At 42.0% G+C, this 13,942-nt stretch overlaps 1 protein-coding gene across 9 annotated transcripts in view; it reads right to left on the reverse strand.

Annotated features, from left to right (window-relative positions):
* The window catches only part of marchf8 (membrane-associated ring finger (C3HC4) 8), a 77,178-nt gene that overhangs the window by 7,918 nt on the left and 55,318 nt on the right, over positions 1 to 13,942 (reverse strand). For 4 of the 9 annotated variants that reach the window (XM_058057975.2, XM_058057974.2, XM_058057978.2 and 1 more), the window contains 3 exons: positions 10,950 to 11,000; positions 4,927 to 5,006; positions 1,805 to 1,985 (listed from right to left, as the gene is read on the reverse strand). In XM_058057975.2, coding sequence (XP_057913958.2) covers positions 1,805 to 1,985; positions 4,927 to 5,006; positions 10,950 to 11,000 — 312 coding nt within the window. Of the gene's footprint in view, positions 1 to 1,804; positions 1,986 to 3,785; positions 4,644 to 4,926; positions 5,007 to 10,949; positions 11,001 to 13,942 lie in introns of all 9 variants that reach the window. The other 5 variants (XM_058057972.2, XM_058057970.2, XM_058057973.2 and 2 more) reach the window with 2 other exon arrangements.

Raw genomic sequence — 13,942 nt, forward strand, 5'->3', positions numbered from 1 at the left:
AGATTTTTCTCACATCAGGCTCTGGGGACACATATTACTGTCATAACTTTTATTAAAAAGCCAATTTCCATCTTTTAAGATGTAACAATGACACAGTACTTCAGTAACATGAACATTAAAGCCATCAAATTCCACATGATGGACAGAATTATTATTTTGAAAAGAGCCAGAAAGATGGCAATCAGCACTTCTGCCAGAGCAAACTGATATGTACATTTTGCGGGATACGTGACTAAAATACCACAAGCGATGGTATTTGTACTTTGAAACCATTTCCATCAGCAGGACATATTCTAATTATAATTACGGTTGTGGTCCAAGGTACCTATCAGTCCCATAACATGACACTAATTAAAAAGCCAGTCTTTATTAGCTGCGCATATGAATCTGCACAGTTGCTGATGATGATGATCTGGACTTCATCAGCTTCTTGTCAAACAGCCTTTAAGTGAGCACACAAACACAGCGACTCGTGATGATGTACAGTCCAGTATCATGCATGCAGTGACAGTAGATGTCACAGTGTGTTAGTTCATCTCGCTGGCAAGCTGTACACATACCTACCTGGCTGCAGCATCCGCTCCTTGTCTATCATGCTTACTTTGCCAAGAAGCCTAATGTTGGCACTGGCTCAGGATCACAGTTGCTGTATAAAATATTCACCTCACTCTGCGCTGCTCTGCAAAATGGCCAAAAGAGCCAACACTTTATCTGCTTTCACTCTTTAAGTGTGATTAAACATGCCTTTGTTTCCTGGCAAGTCTTAAAAGTGTCTTGCAGTATGTCAGTCCTGCTGTTAGCCGGCTGCCACGACTTAAAAACAGCCCAGGTCAGTGTTGCAAAGCACCCACATTCACTATGCTTTTTATAGTCGTCCCATTCCCACTGCATGATTGCTTGCATTGGATTACAATGTATGGCAGGTTGATCTCTGCATGTGTCACCTAAAGCAAGAAAACCTGGTGCAGAAAAGCTGACTGCAATCTAATCTCTTATTCTCTTTAGAACTACTAATTGTTTAGATACCTTGCCGCTTACGGCTTTGGCAGGAGCCACTCAAAAGCTATTAGGGAACTCACAATGAGCTTGTCAACTCATCAAAGCATGAGGTCGTCACTCAATATACGCAACAGTCTGACTTACTGTGTTATCTTAGATATGCTAAAATCATCACACAGCAGCTTAACATTCAAAAAGTGTCCAACAAATGTAATGTAATGTACACCCACTAAATTTAGAGCAAAAAAGGAGTCAATCATGAGCTTTGAAAAAACTCACAAGCCTGTCAACCCATTGGAAATTGCAGGTCATTACTCAATATACCAGTCTGACTCATGACATCATCTTACTCAGAACACTAAAGTCAAACATTACACCTCAGAGATAAAGAAACATGCACAGTAAGAGTTTACTAGTACAATTTAAAGTTGACCGTGGCCATAGAAAGACAGCCTTGTGTTAAGCCTTGGTCACAACCGGACATACGATTTTTTGGGCCATGTGGTCTTTCGTTCTCCAAATTGCTTTTTTCTTTGTTCAAGGAGAACGTAAGTGTGGTGACCATGAAGGAGTAAGGTCTCAACACACAAAATATATGAATGTGCCTTGGTCGCACTAATTGGTGGTACATGACACACAAAAGTCTACATAACTGACATTTTTCCCAAACCTGAAACCAGCAAAACGTACAAAAGACAGATGATGACAATACGGATGACGCAGTGTGTGTTTTGCAACCTGACAAAACTTAAGCACTTTTGAAATTTTGTCATGGTCACCTTAAGGCATGTAATCAACGTCTCACCTTGCGTAAAGGTTTCAGCTTGGTCTCCATGATAAACTCGTACTTGCAGAGCTCACAGCAGCGAGTGTCGGAGCTCTTGATCCACTGCTGGAGACATGACTGGTGCACGAAGCGCAGGCTGCCCGTGCAGTGACACGGCGTGATCAGCGGACTCTCGTCGTCGCCTTCGCAGTGACAGATCCTATGCAAGAGTACAGTGTTGTCACCATGATGGATGATACAGATCTGGCGTATTTACAGCGTTAGACGGAAATGCCAGATTTGTATTCCTGCTAATTAGGTAGGCTACACCTGCACATCGAATAAAGGTCTTATACAAGGCGAAGATCCCTTGTAAAAATAATAACGCTGAGTTTTGACCGATGCTGTGAGAAATGCTGGTACATTAATTGCTCCAAACTTTCTCACACGCACTTCACAGACAGTAATGCTAATCATGCTAACATTGACACAAAGAAAGACACCAAGATGTTTTGCATCTAAACCAAGCCAACAGTATTCAATAAGCAGACTGCACATCCATGTGTTTGGGGCACTGGGTGCAAATAAAATGCACTTCCTTGAGCAGTGAAACATACTTCCTGCTAATAGTAATTGTAGCGTGGCAGAGGTGATGTTGGACCTTGTCAGCGTTAAATTCAAACTTAACACAATGTAACTACAAGCCAATCACACTTCTGTTAAATCAAACTGCCCTCCTATGAGGATGCACAGAATGACAATCATTACACATGCTGTTGTGTTAATGTAATAAACACGTGGTCAGCAGGACACCGCCAATAATGATAATAATAATAATAAAAAATAATAATACATTTGATTTCCATGATCATTTCCATCTGATAATTTAATGTTCTCTCAGATCTAGGATGTGTTATTTTTGTGTTCCATTTATTTTTTTTTTAGCCCTGTTTGAGCCATTTCCACCTTCTTTTACATGTTTGTCACACTTACGCAATCTTTCTGATCAGAGGAATGTAAATATCGATCAATAACAACACAAGTGAACACAAAATGCAGGTTTTTTCCACAACTTCTACATTTTGCCCTTAAACCTAACAACTGGTTGAGCCACTCTTAGCAGCAACAACTGCAATCAAGTATTTGCAAAAACTTGCAATGAGCCCCACTCATCTTTGAAAATTTGTTGTAATTCAGCCACATTGGATGGGTTTTGATCAAGAAAGAAAGCATTCCAAGAAAATCCCCTGCTGTGAGCACGTTTCCAGCCACCTGACAGGAAGCTTCCATGACTTTGTTTGTTTGGGTGTGCGTGTACAGACAAAAAGCCAATTTGAAGCTATTAATCCTCCTCAGGATCTCAAGTTCTTTGCTCTCTCGTGTGTTTCCTCATCAGAGCACAGTGAGGATGGGAACCAGGAATGTGGACTTCAATTAAGTAAATGGTGTTTGTTATTGTGGTTTGGTTTGTTTCCAGTGGGGGATTACTGATCTGCATCATACTGAGAACTGCGTCTAATGTTTTAGTAACATTCATGTACAAAACCACCACAACCACAATACAAAATGCAGTGGAAAAGCACCAATGCCGAGTAGAACTGTGTTGAACCAAGTCAGCACCATGAAAGGACGAAAGGGATGTTAGATTCTGGCCTTACACCAATTCCATTATACTCAAACTGGTACAAGTACCACTGGTAGCGCCTTTGAGAATCATTTCATTTCTTGCCTCTCCTTGAACATTTTTGGAAACAAACAGAGCACACACAAAGGAAAAAAGGATGATGTCACAAAAAGGGGAACATGCTGGATAACCATGAATAAGGACGTTATTACGGTGTGTGTGTGTGTGTGTGTGTGTGTGTCAGGTTCACTTGCTTCTAACAGCTGGTGTGAAGATAAATACTGCAGGTATCAGACTACGCGTCTAGAAAGTGTCTGTCTACTACTCCACTCACAGGGGTGGTGTGGGCTCTACCACATCACATGAGGGGTGGGCATGAACCATCCAGACACCCACCTGCAGCAGTCGCCAGACTGTGAATATGGGGACTGTGGTTCAGTTTTCGCTGACAAAGGGGACGGGCAGCGGTCCAGGTCGCTGTCCTCATCCATGTAGCACAAGGGTGCCAGATGAGTGGCGCTCTTCTCAGCTGTGCTTGTTATTCGTGGAGGGCGAGTGCAACGGTTCTCTGTGAGGCCGTCTTCCGCCGGTAGCTCCTCTGGTGCAAACTCCAACTCGTTGCCTTCCAAGAAGGCGCTGGAGGACTTGTTGATATGAAGGTGAGAAGTGTAGCCATCCAGCTCAGAGGTTGAGGATTGGGAGAATGGGAGGAGCAGGCGGAGGAAGTTGGAGCTTGGAGAGCGATGGGGTTGGTCAGGGGGTAGTGGAGGGGGAGGAGGACGGATGGGTGGGACGGCATTTGATAGATGGTGGTTATTAATTGGGAGGCTCAACATATATTTGTAGTTGTTAGTGAAAGAGGTGACAGGGTGGTGCTGTGTTAAGAAGGCCGGACTCGATGTTCCATTTTTTTGGTTGTCTGCCGCCCTTGGATCAGAGCCCCCAGGCTGGGCGGGCAGGGCCTTCAACTCCAGCTCTCCCTCAGAGCAGGTGCGATCGATAAAGTTCAGACCACGATAAAGGCTGTCCACGCGCTGGCCCACGTCGTTGAGTGACACAGAAAAGCGAAGCGAACCGTGAGGGCGAATGTTGACTGAGGACGGACGCAGCAGTGAGAGCCAGTCTCGTTGCTTGAGGACAGGTGGCGGATCTGAGCAGATGGTGGTCACTGTACCTCCAGAACCTTCATAGCTTTTACCGTTAGGAGCCAAGAAAACAACAGTGGTCCGCTTCTGACACCCCTGATCTGGACTGCTGGTGTATGTGTGTGTATGTTTTTCATGTAGGAGGACGGAATGGTGACGGACAGCAGGAAGGGGCAGTGGAAAAGAACAAAAAGGGAGAAATAAAGACATTAAAGAGAGAGGGGGGAAAAATGTTTCAGGGGGCTGACACTGAAATATGTCACACTCAATGACCCATTTTACAAATAAAAATCAATTGACAGCACTATGAGGCCCACTAACCAGTCTGCCCCATACAGCTGTCCTTGTGTTTACAAATATGACAATTACAGCTAAAAATGAAAAGCTTGTACCTGCAGATGTCTTGGCTGGAGGGAGAGACGGATGTTCTTGAGAAGCTAGATGGGGCGTTCACAGAAGTCGGGCTTCCCGCCTGAAAGCAACAATAGTATACTTCAGAAAAAAACACTTAAATATGCAAGATACGGTTTCTCTTAAAAGGATATTACATTAAGAGTAGTGAGTGTATGAATTGTATAGTAGAGTAGATTTACTATCCACTGAAAATGCCATTAAAACAAGCAGCCATTAACTGTCCGAATAACTAGGAAGAAATGTGAGTAATATAATAGTGTCTTGCCTACAGTCAAGCTATGGTGTGAGCATGAGTGACTGCTAGAACAGGGGAGCTGTGGTTCACTGAAGTAAACATGAAGTCCAGCATGCAGTATGACACTGTGAAGCAGAGCATGATCCCCTCTGGACTGCGTTAGTTTTACCAACATGGCAACGAGTCCAAACACAAAAATGAGAGGATATGAAGTTTTGGGGGCTGCATGGCGGTCAAGCGGTTAGCGCGCAGACCTTGACAGCTAGGAGACCCGAGTTCAAACCCACCCACAGCCATCTCTGTGTGGAGTTTGCATGTTCTCCCTGAACTCCGGTTTCCTCCCACATTCCAAAAACATGCTAGGTTAATTGTCGACTCCAAATTGTCCATAGGTATGAATGTGAGTGTGAATGGTTGTTTGTCTATATGTGCCCTGTGATTGGCTGGCAACCAGTCCAGGGTGTACCCTGCCTCTCGCCCGAAGACAGCTGGGATAGGCTCCAGCACCGCCCACGACCCTCGTGAGGATAAGCGGTAGAAAATGAATGAATGAATAAAGTTTTGAAGTGTAGTCAAAAGTGGATCAGGGTTTGGGGTTCCAAAGTGGGTTCGCTTCGTCCATGAAACTAATTACCTATTGATTTCATCTCTAACCGGGGCGACCGTTATAGCTCACGGTCTGACACTGATCAATAGACGCTCCATGTCAAGCTATGCCCTTCAGCCTGCTCATGAATGACATATTTTCTCTTTCACTCATGCATAACGACAGCACGTTTATCTTAATTATACGCCCCTGATTCATTACATGTTATCGCAGAAGAAACAAATGCTTTGGATCGTCCAATCATGTAGTTCCATCTCGATATTCATGTTTATTTCCGCTCTAGAACACATAGTTCACGTTCTGTGGAACCGCAAGACAAGATCAGCGATGCAAATGGTTCTTATGCAACAGCTGCTATATTTAATGAGGTAGGCTGACAACACGCTGAGTAGCTGGCCGACTATAGGAACATGACTTGACTCGACTGTTGGTGTCAGCTGGAAACACATCCAACATACAGACAGGTCGTGCTTGCACGGATGGCGTGGGAGGCTGTGTTTATTCCTACTGTGCATCTCCTGGCAGGTGGTGTGCTTTGGCCTATGGAAGTTCTGACGATGGTATTCAGGTGTTTTTGCTGCTGTAATGTCATTTTAATGAACATCTCCCGATTAATTAATAAGAAAAAACTAATTATGTAACATCTCTCCCTGTCCGACAGATTCTTCATCCAAGCTTAATTACATCTTGCAGGAGGATTGATGTTGATACCACCTGCTCAAAGATGGCAATATGTTGCTATGTCATATGGTTGGTAATAAAGGCAGTAAAATATAATGCATGTAGAAGACCATCTGCAGTGAAAGTGAGTAGAGCCACACTTTAATGAGACGATTTGAGGGGTAGGTGATTTTTGCAAATGGCCGCGAGAAAGCCATTTGATTTGATTGGCCAATCATTAATCTGGCACTTGAGACTCCTAAATCTTCAGGCTCCATCTGACTCAACAGGACTTCCCATCAGCTTGGACTAACTGGCAATCAGCAGATTGGCAGCGGAATTTTGAGAAAGAGACTAAAATGACCACTGCTGCTTTTTCAAAATATACCAAAATGCACTCAATTCGCTGACCACCCATCATTACAGTACCAATGTTTTAACGTCTCAGTAAACACTGTTTAATTACGTTGTAATCAACCTAATGACACCCAATAAAAGGGCTGTATGAATAAGTACGTCTTTACAAAGATGATGCTAGGTTTTCCTGTCATAAACCAGTAAGATATTTTCTGACTAAATCAATGCAAAGCATTGAGTGACAAATAACCAATCAATCAATACTTATTTGTATAGCACCTTACCAACAGACCAACATAATTGTAAAACACAGACCATGTGTCCAATGCCAGTTTGAATGGCGTGTCTTTGGTTGTGATTTAAAGACTGATATGATAGTTCAGTTACAGAGCGTAGACCAGGTGGAAGAGAGTTCCAGACCCTAGGAGCAGACACAGCAAATGAGTGATCTCTCCATTTCTGAGTTCAGACTGATTGGTTGGCAAAAAGTCAGCAGGTCGAATAAGTAGGATGGAGCAAGATCATTAATGGCCTTGAATAAAAGAGAAAAGAGAATCAGGCTAATATGGGCATGTTTTGAGGAGTTGAATAGGAGGCGAGCAGCAGCATTTTGGACCAGTTGAAGTCTTCAGAAAAGGGATTGATTCAATAGTATAGTAATAGTATAGAGGGTGTTGCGGTAGTCGATCCTGGAACTAATGAAGGCATGAATGGCTTTTGCAGATGTCAGCACGGCACATAAAAGGTTTGAGCCTGGAAGAACTTGCTTTCACAACACAAAAGTCAAAAATAAGGGCTGGAATTAACTGCGGAGTTTTGCATGTCTTAAAACTTGAGTCAGTAAAACTCAAATGTTCCATAATTTACCATCACCAGTTTTTTCAAGTACATGTGGTTAAAATTGTTGGGATGCGTCTCTCATCAGCAAAGACATGCTATGTTTCATGTACACAAAATCCAACCCCATACAGACCAGCACTGAATATGGCTGCAAAATTGGCGATTTTTTTTAGTACTGAAAGACACTTCATGTGGCTTAAAATAGTTTCAAAAAACACTACCGGGGCTAATAACAATTCAACACGGTTGTGAGAGAAAGAAATACATGCATTACAACGGCTTGGCTACAAATCTCACATCATCAGCAGAGTTAAGTAGACCCAATGAGAACAATGACCCAATAAAAGAACCAATGAGCCAACAACCGGTCCAGTCAGTGAAACACCAAACCTGCCAAACCGCCGTGATTGGAATTTTAGCGCACCTGCCAGATCTTTGGCCTGAACCCAGCACCGGTCTATTGAGCGGCTGCTCGCCTGCTTTATCTTTATGACCAGTGTAATACTTTAATTCCGCCTCACCTCCCACCCCAAACACACACTGGCACGGTGCTCAACACCAACACGAGGCTGCAGCTAAAACCTCTTAGACTCACTCAGAAGTGAGTGATAGAACTCTCAGCTTCTGTATCGCTATTAGCAGACATCTTACATTTTTCACAATAGGGCGGCTCAATGAAAACACTGAGAGGTGGAAATCAATGAAAAGACAAAGTGCGGGTGAAAATCGAAGTAGGCGTTTACATTAACACGCATCCTGATGGAGGCGTCATGTCTTTATGAAAGTACAATATTGGGTCCTTTGCTGCCAGGCTGCAGCATGATGTTTATAACAGGTAGGTGGCGGTGCATGCCAAATGTCCTGCTGACTTTAAGATCTTTGTATTCAAGCAGCCTCCTCAGGAAAGTGCTTTTGAAAAAAACGAATATAGACAGAATTATAATGAAGACTCAATAGGTATGGTATGTAAGCCTGCATCTAATGAGATCCAACACTAGACCTGCCTTTAGAAAGGCTCAGTTTTGACTGACACCATCAGAGCGGTATTAATTTAACTATGTCTATTGTGGGTGGAGCCAAAACAATAGAATCAGATGAAAGTTTTGTGGTCTTGTCCTGTGATCCCGGTCTGGAGATTTATACTTGTAAACAGGTGGTGTAAAATGTCTTCTGTCCAGGCGACAGAGCTTTTTTCCTGTCACTCACACAAACCAGTGACCTGGAGATGCAGCCGTTGTTAGCAAGTAACGCCGATAATATGTTGATCAACGATAGCAATCAAATAACTGCAATGCAGCTAAGAAACATACAGCACAGTAAAACCTTGGTTAACATACAGTGCATCCTGGGTAACGTATTTTTAGGTTTACATTGAAAATTGCTGCAAACATTTTGCCTTTGTGTACATTTTCAGGTACATTTTTAATCACAAAATGCCCTTGTTAGCGGAACCAGAGGTCATTGTTCCCAGGTCTGTCGCCCTTCTATGATATTATTAGTGGTTGACTCTGTAGCGCTTAACACAGTTACAACACAAGTCTGTTTTTTCCTATTGATAAAGGCTGCAAAATAATCCCCATGGAGCCAAATAAAGTTAAAAGTACCAGTTCTTTGATAAAGAAGGTGAGAAACATTATTGAATTTAAGAAATAGCAAATTTCAAATAGCAAATTTCATAGCATTTCATAGCTGACAAGTCTTCAATCAAGGTAAAAGTGAAATTAAATATTCATTTATCTCTTCGACATGTATTTATAATAGTTTTCTGCATTTCTAACTATAATTTTAACACTATATATATTTGTTTAAGTTTTTTGTGTTAACACTTTTGGGTGTTGAAAATGGATTAATTGGATTTCAATTACTATATCGTAAGGGAAAAACTGATTTGGTACCACCATTTTACGTATTCGTTCCAACATTTTTGTCTTTTGTTCTGTCTGTCTGACTTTCTCTGCAGAAATGAGTCTTGAAAAAAAAAGGTCGTCTTATATGCGGGTCAATACAGTAACTATGTCTACATTTTTTTATACAGCTACTTTCCCCTCCAGCGTGAGCGAGTGACCTTTCCCAGACTCACTAATGTAAGTGCTGAGACTCCGATGACAACATTGTAATAAGCGAGTGTCATTTCCCTTTAGGAAGCAGCGGGCAAGATTAGCCGATTGGCCGGTTATGAGCTATAACTGTCACATTCGAGAACCGTGTTCATATTTCATGCCTATCATATTGTTACACACACTTTTCCCTAAGGAAATGGGTGATGAGGTCGGATGTGATGTCCTCGAGAGTAGTGACAAAGTCATAGAAGTTGCATCGTAACTTGGACTAAACCATTAAAGCAACAATAAGTGAGTCATGTGGGTGCAATGACTTCCACGGCACTCGCATCTAAAAGACAGAGCGGCTCATGGATGACACATTAGATACGGAGTGCTAAGTGACCCTGACATGTCTCAGCACAAGTAAATGGTTTATCCTCTTAAGAGGCTCAGGAGGAGCAGGATTGTGAGGGGAGGGGAAGGAAAGATGAGAGAAAATAGATGAGGCTCATGGGGAAGAAGGCGTGTCTGTTTGCCCTGTACTGCTCATCTGGACTCACCACATGACTATCAGTCCACACCTACATATGTCGTTTCCACAAGTGACTTGCTTCAGGCTTCTGATTGGCTATAATGGCCAACAGTTTCCGGGCTAAAAGTTGCAGTTCGCTCATATTAGGGATTAGTCTTATGACAAATTCATTGATTTGATCAAATTGCTGTCTAGAGAAGAACAACAGGGAAATGAAGCAATATCCATGCAGACCACCACAATGATTCCTCCAATGTAAAACGGAGTTCAGAACATTCAGAGAAAAAAATTCCTATTATTTCAAAAATAATGTAGGCCACACATTTTGGGTTTGATTCGCCGCTTGGGCATCTCTGTGTGGAGTTTACATGTTCTCTCCGTGCATGCGTGTGTTTTCTTTGGTTACTCCGGTTTCCTCCCACATTCCAAAAACATGCTAGGTTAATTGGTGGCTCCAAATTGTCCATAGGTATGAATGTGAGTGTGAATGGTTGTTTGTCTATATGTACCATGTGATTGGCTGGCGACCAATCCAGGGTGTACCCCACGTCTCACCCAAAGACAGCTGGGATAGGCTCTAGCATACCCACGACCCTCGTGAGGATAGGCGGGATAGAAAATGGATGGATTTTTTTTTTAGTTTTGATTATTATTGCTAAAATATCCTTACAAGTTAGTCTGACGTGCAATGAGGGGAGAAAACTGTTATGGATGTGGGAAAGTCTCACCTTGGATATATTGCTGGATCTGCTCGCTGAATGACCCAGAGGTTTTTCATTCTGTAAAAATGTAGAAAAATAAGGACAGGGTGAGTCATCTCTATTATACACATGCATACTGTCGTTGAGCAAACGCTCCACTAAGATGTGGACAAACATAATTTCAATATTTCCTTCAAGGAATAATAGACTCACATTTGTCTATGGATTCATGTATGTATAGCTAGAAGCTCAGTTGGGTTGTTGGGCATATGTTGGTGTGCGTTGAATATATTTATTCTAGAAGCACCCGGGCTCTTAGAGTTCAATGCAGTCAAGATGTGTTTTTGAGACGGTAATCATCCTCGATTCCCACTTGTGCTCCCTGATGAAGAGCTGCTGCGTTGCTGAGCCGCATGCAGTCTTGGTGTTAAGGGCCTTGCATGGCTTCTTAATGAGAAGTCAATCACGGTTACATAACGCCCAGTTCACACGAGCTTGAAAAGGGCTTTGCATACAAACAAATCTTGACAAGGGGGAAATCGGCTCTGTGGGAAGACTTGGGACACCACAACACGTGCAGTTGCCGGCTGCAGGAACAGCAGCTTATCGCAGCATATCATGCACTGTCCATTGGTTGCGACATGTTAAAATCTACATGTATGTAAATGAGAAATTGAATGACAAAGCATGCTTGTCCATATGTCGAGAATGTCAACAATGTCAGCCAAGTGCCCCCACCTAGTCACCAACTAGCTGTTTTGGTGTCTCAGTCATCCTTATCTAAAAATACAGCTCTACGTTGTTTGTTTACTCCATGTGATTTGCTGATATGTTGAATAATAGTATCGGTGTGCACAATCAAACAAACACATACCTGACCTTTAAACTAGTGACTAAGCTGGGATCCATCTTTCTCATAACAATTCCAATTATTACATAAGAGTAAGACTCAGCATGATGCAAATACTGTATCTGATCTGATGTGGGAGATAAAACATCCATTACATGCTCAAAAATGCTCATTTTCTCAAGTTTTGTTTTGAAAAGAGGCAAAATCTTAGTAAGACCACTGATGCATTCAAGGATATTGGGAACATTTTCAATTCAATTCAATTCTTAGATGACAAAAACATGCAGTAAAACCTCACCAAATCAGAATCAGTCAAAGCAAATATGTGCCGTAATGCTAAAAGACGATGACTGGTGATATAACACTAAAAAACATATTTGTATTTATTGGTTATATTAGATAGGAGACATTTATCCCTCACAACATCGCTCTTCCAAATTCCCAGCTTCACTATCATGGTATTTGTATTCAACTCTATACTAGATATGCGCTATAGCATTATATTTTCTACATTAAGTCATTGGGTACAAATAACTAAAGGCGGCTATGATTGTGTTCAGGCCTGAACCCCCCCTCCCAAAAAAAAAGCTTATTGCAGTTATCTGCCATGTGTTTTTTATGTGTTTCTACTTTGTTCGTCTGAAACAATCTGAGGTCGGACCATACTATAAGCTCCAAACAGGATGTCTGCTGTATTCAAATGCAGCATTAAAGGGACTTTATGCAGCAAAGGTGCTAGCATTTGAACACACTCTAAACGCTATATCACATCCTCTACCTGCTTTCAGTATGTAAGCGTGTGTGTGTGTGTGTGTGTGTGTGTGTGTGTGTGTGTGTGTGTGAGAGCTTGATACAGACGTGTACGTAACCACCAGACAGTGACCAATCAATTTACTCAGATTTTATGACATTTAATTAGTTTTAATTGTAAACCACTATTGGTAACATATGCAAGTGGGTGGTGGTGTTCTAAGATTTTTTAGTTGAAAAAAAAGGACCATCTCAATCCAGCTGCATACAGTCCCCTCTAAGCTTAAAAATGTACCATTGGACAACAACGAGCTCATTCATCTGTCATTAGTTTTATAACTTAATATCCCCAAATGGAAAATTCAGCAGTCAATGTGTTGCATTATAACTATTCTGACAGTTAAGATTGAAACAGATTCAATTTTTACTGAGGATGATGGTAAAGTACAGAACAAATTACTGATCTTTGTCCTTAATCCTTCCATCTTTAGATAAATACGCAGCCCAGACGAAGACTTACTGAGGACAGACAAGCCCAAAATGTGACCTTTAGTAAATAACAGCAGAGATTAGTCAAAAGATGAGAAGACACATGAATCAATCCAGTGTTTATCCTGCTTGTCTTTGTTAAAAAAAATAATAAATGGGTGGTTCTATGAAACCGTCTGGGAGTCACCTTCCTTCCTACTGTGACGGCAAACTACTTGCGCTTCTTTTCTGGACTCATGCATTATTCTGAGGAAAGAAGGTTCACAGGGTTTATAGAGCCTGTCTTTCTGCAGCTCCTCCAAAGAAGCAGCTCACGGAGCAGTCATTTCAAAATTGAGAAAGACAGAAAGAGAAGAAAGGCTTTCTTTAATGACCTTGTTTGGGTGCACGTTTACAAGCCGGCATTATATTCTAAAACTGAGGAAGCTGTGTGTGTGTGTGTGTGTGTACCACTCCAGACAATGATCATGCTGACAATTGGAAGCAAGATGTACACAGTCTGGATGCTCCAGTTTTCCTCCTTTTGATTGATCGGTGACTGTGGAAAGTCCTCTTACATCGCCAACATCTGCCCACTCTCGTAACCAGGTACACAGTCCATCTACTGAACTGACAGTTGGAAACTCTGAGAATTCAGGGTCACGTTCAAGTGTACAGAGGCTTTTCTAATCATCACTTTTGAATACAGCTTCAAGTGCAAATCCACTTCCTATTCATCCTAAACTTCTCAGGGAGAAAGGCTGACAGAACCAGTCAGTTACAGGGTGATTTGAAACGGGAATTTATGGTGAAAATCAACCAAGTGAACTACTTCGCTACCATCAAAGCACAATGAGGTGATATAAAAAAGGGGGAAAGGTACTGCAGAAGTAAAGAGAATGATAGTTATCACAGAGCAGTAATGAGGTGGTTGTGGAGGGAATTGAATCAG

Source organism: Doryrhamphus excisus, linkage group LG20, assembly GCF_037039965.1.
Source record: "Doryrhamphus excisus strain RoL-2023G ecotype Guam linkage group LG20, RoL_Dexc_Guam_v1.1, whole genome shotgun sequence".
Classification (NCBI taxonomy): Eukaryota; Metazoa; Chordata; class Actinopteri; order Syngnathiformes; family Syngnathidae; genus Doryrhamphus; species Doryrhamphus excisus.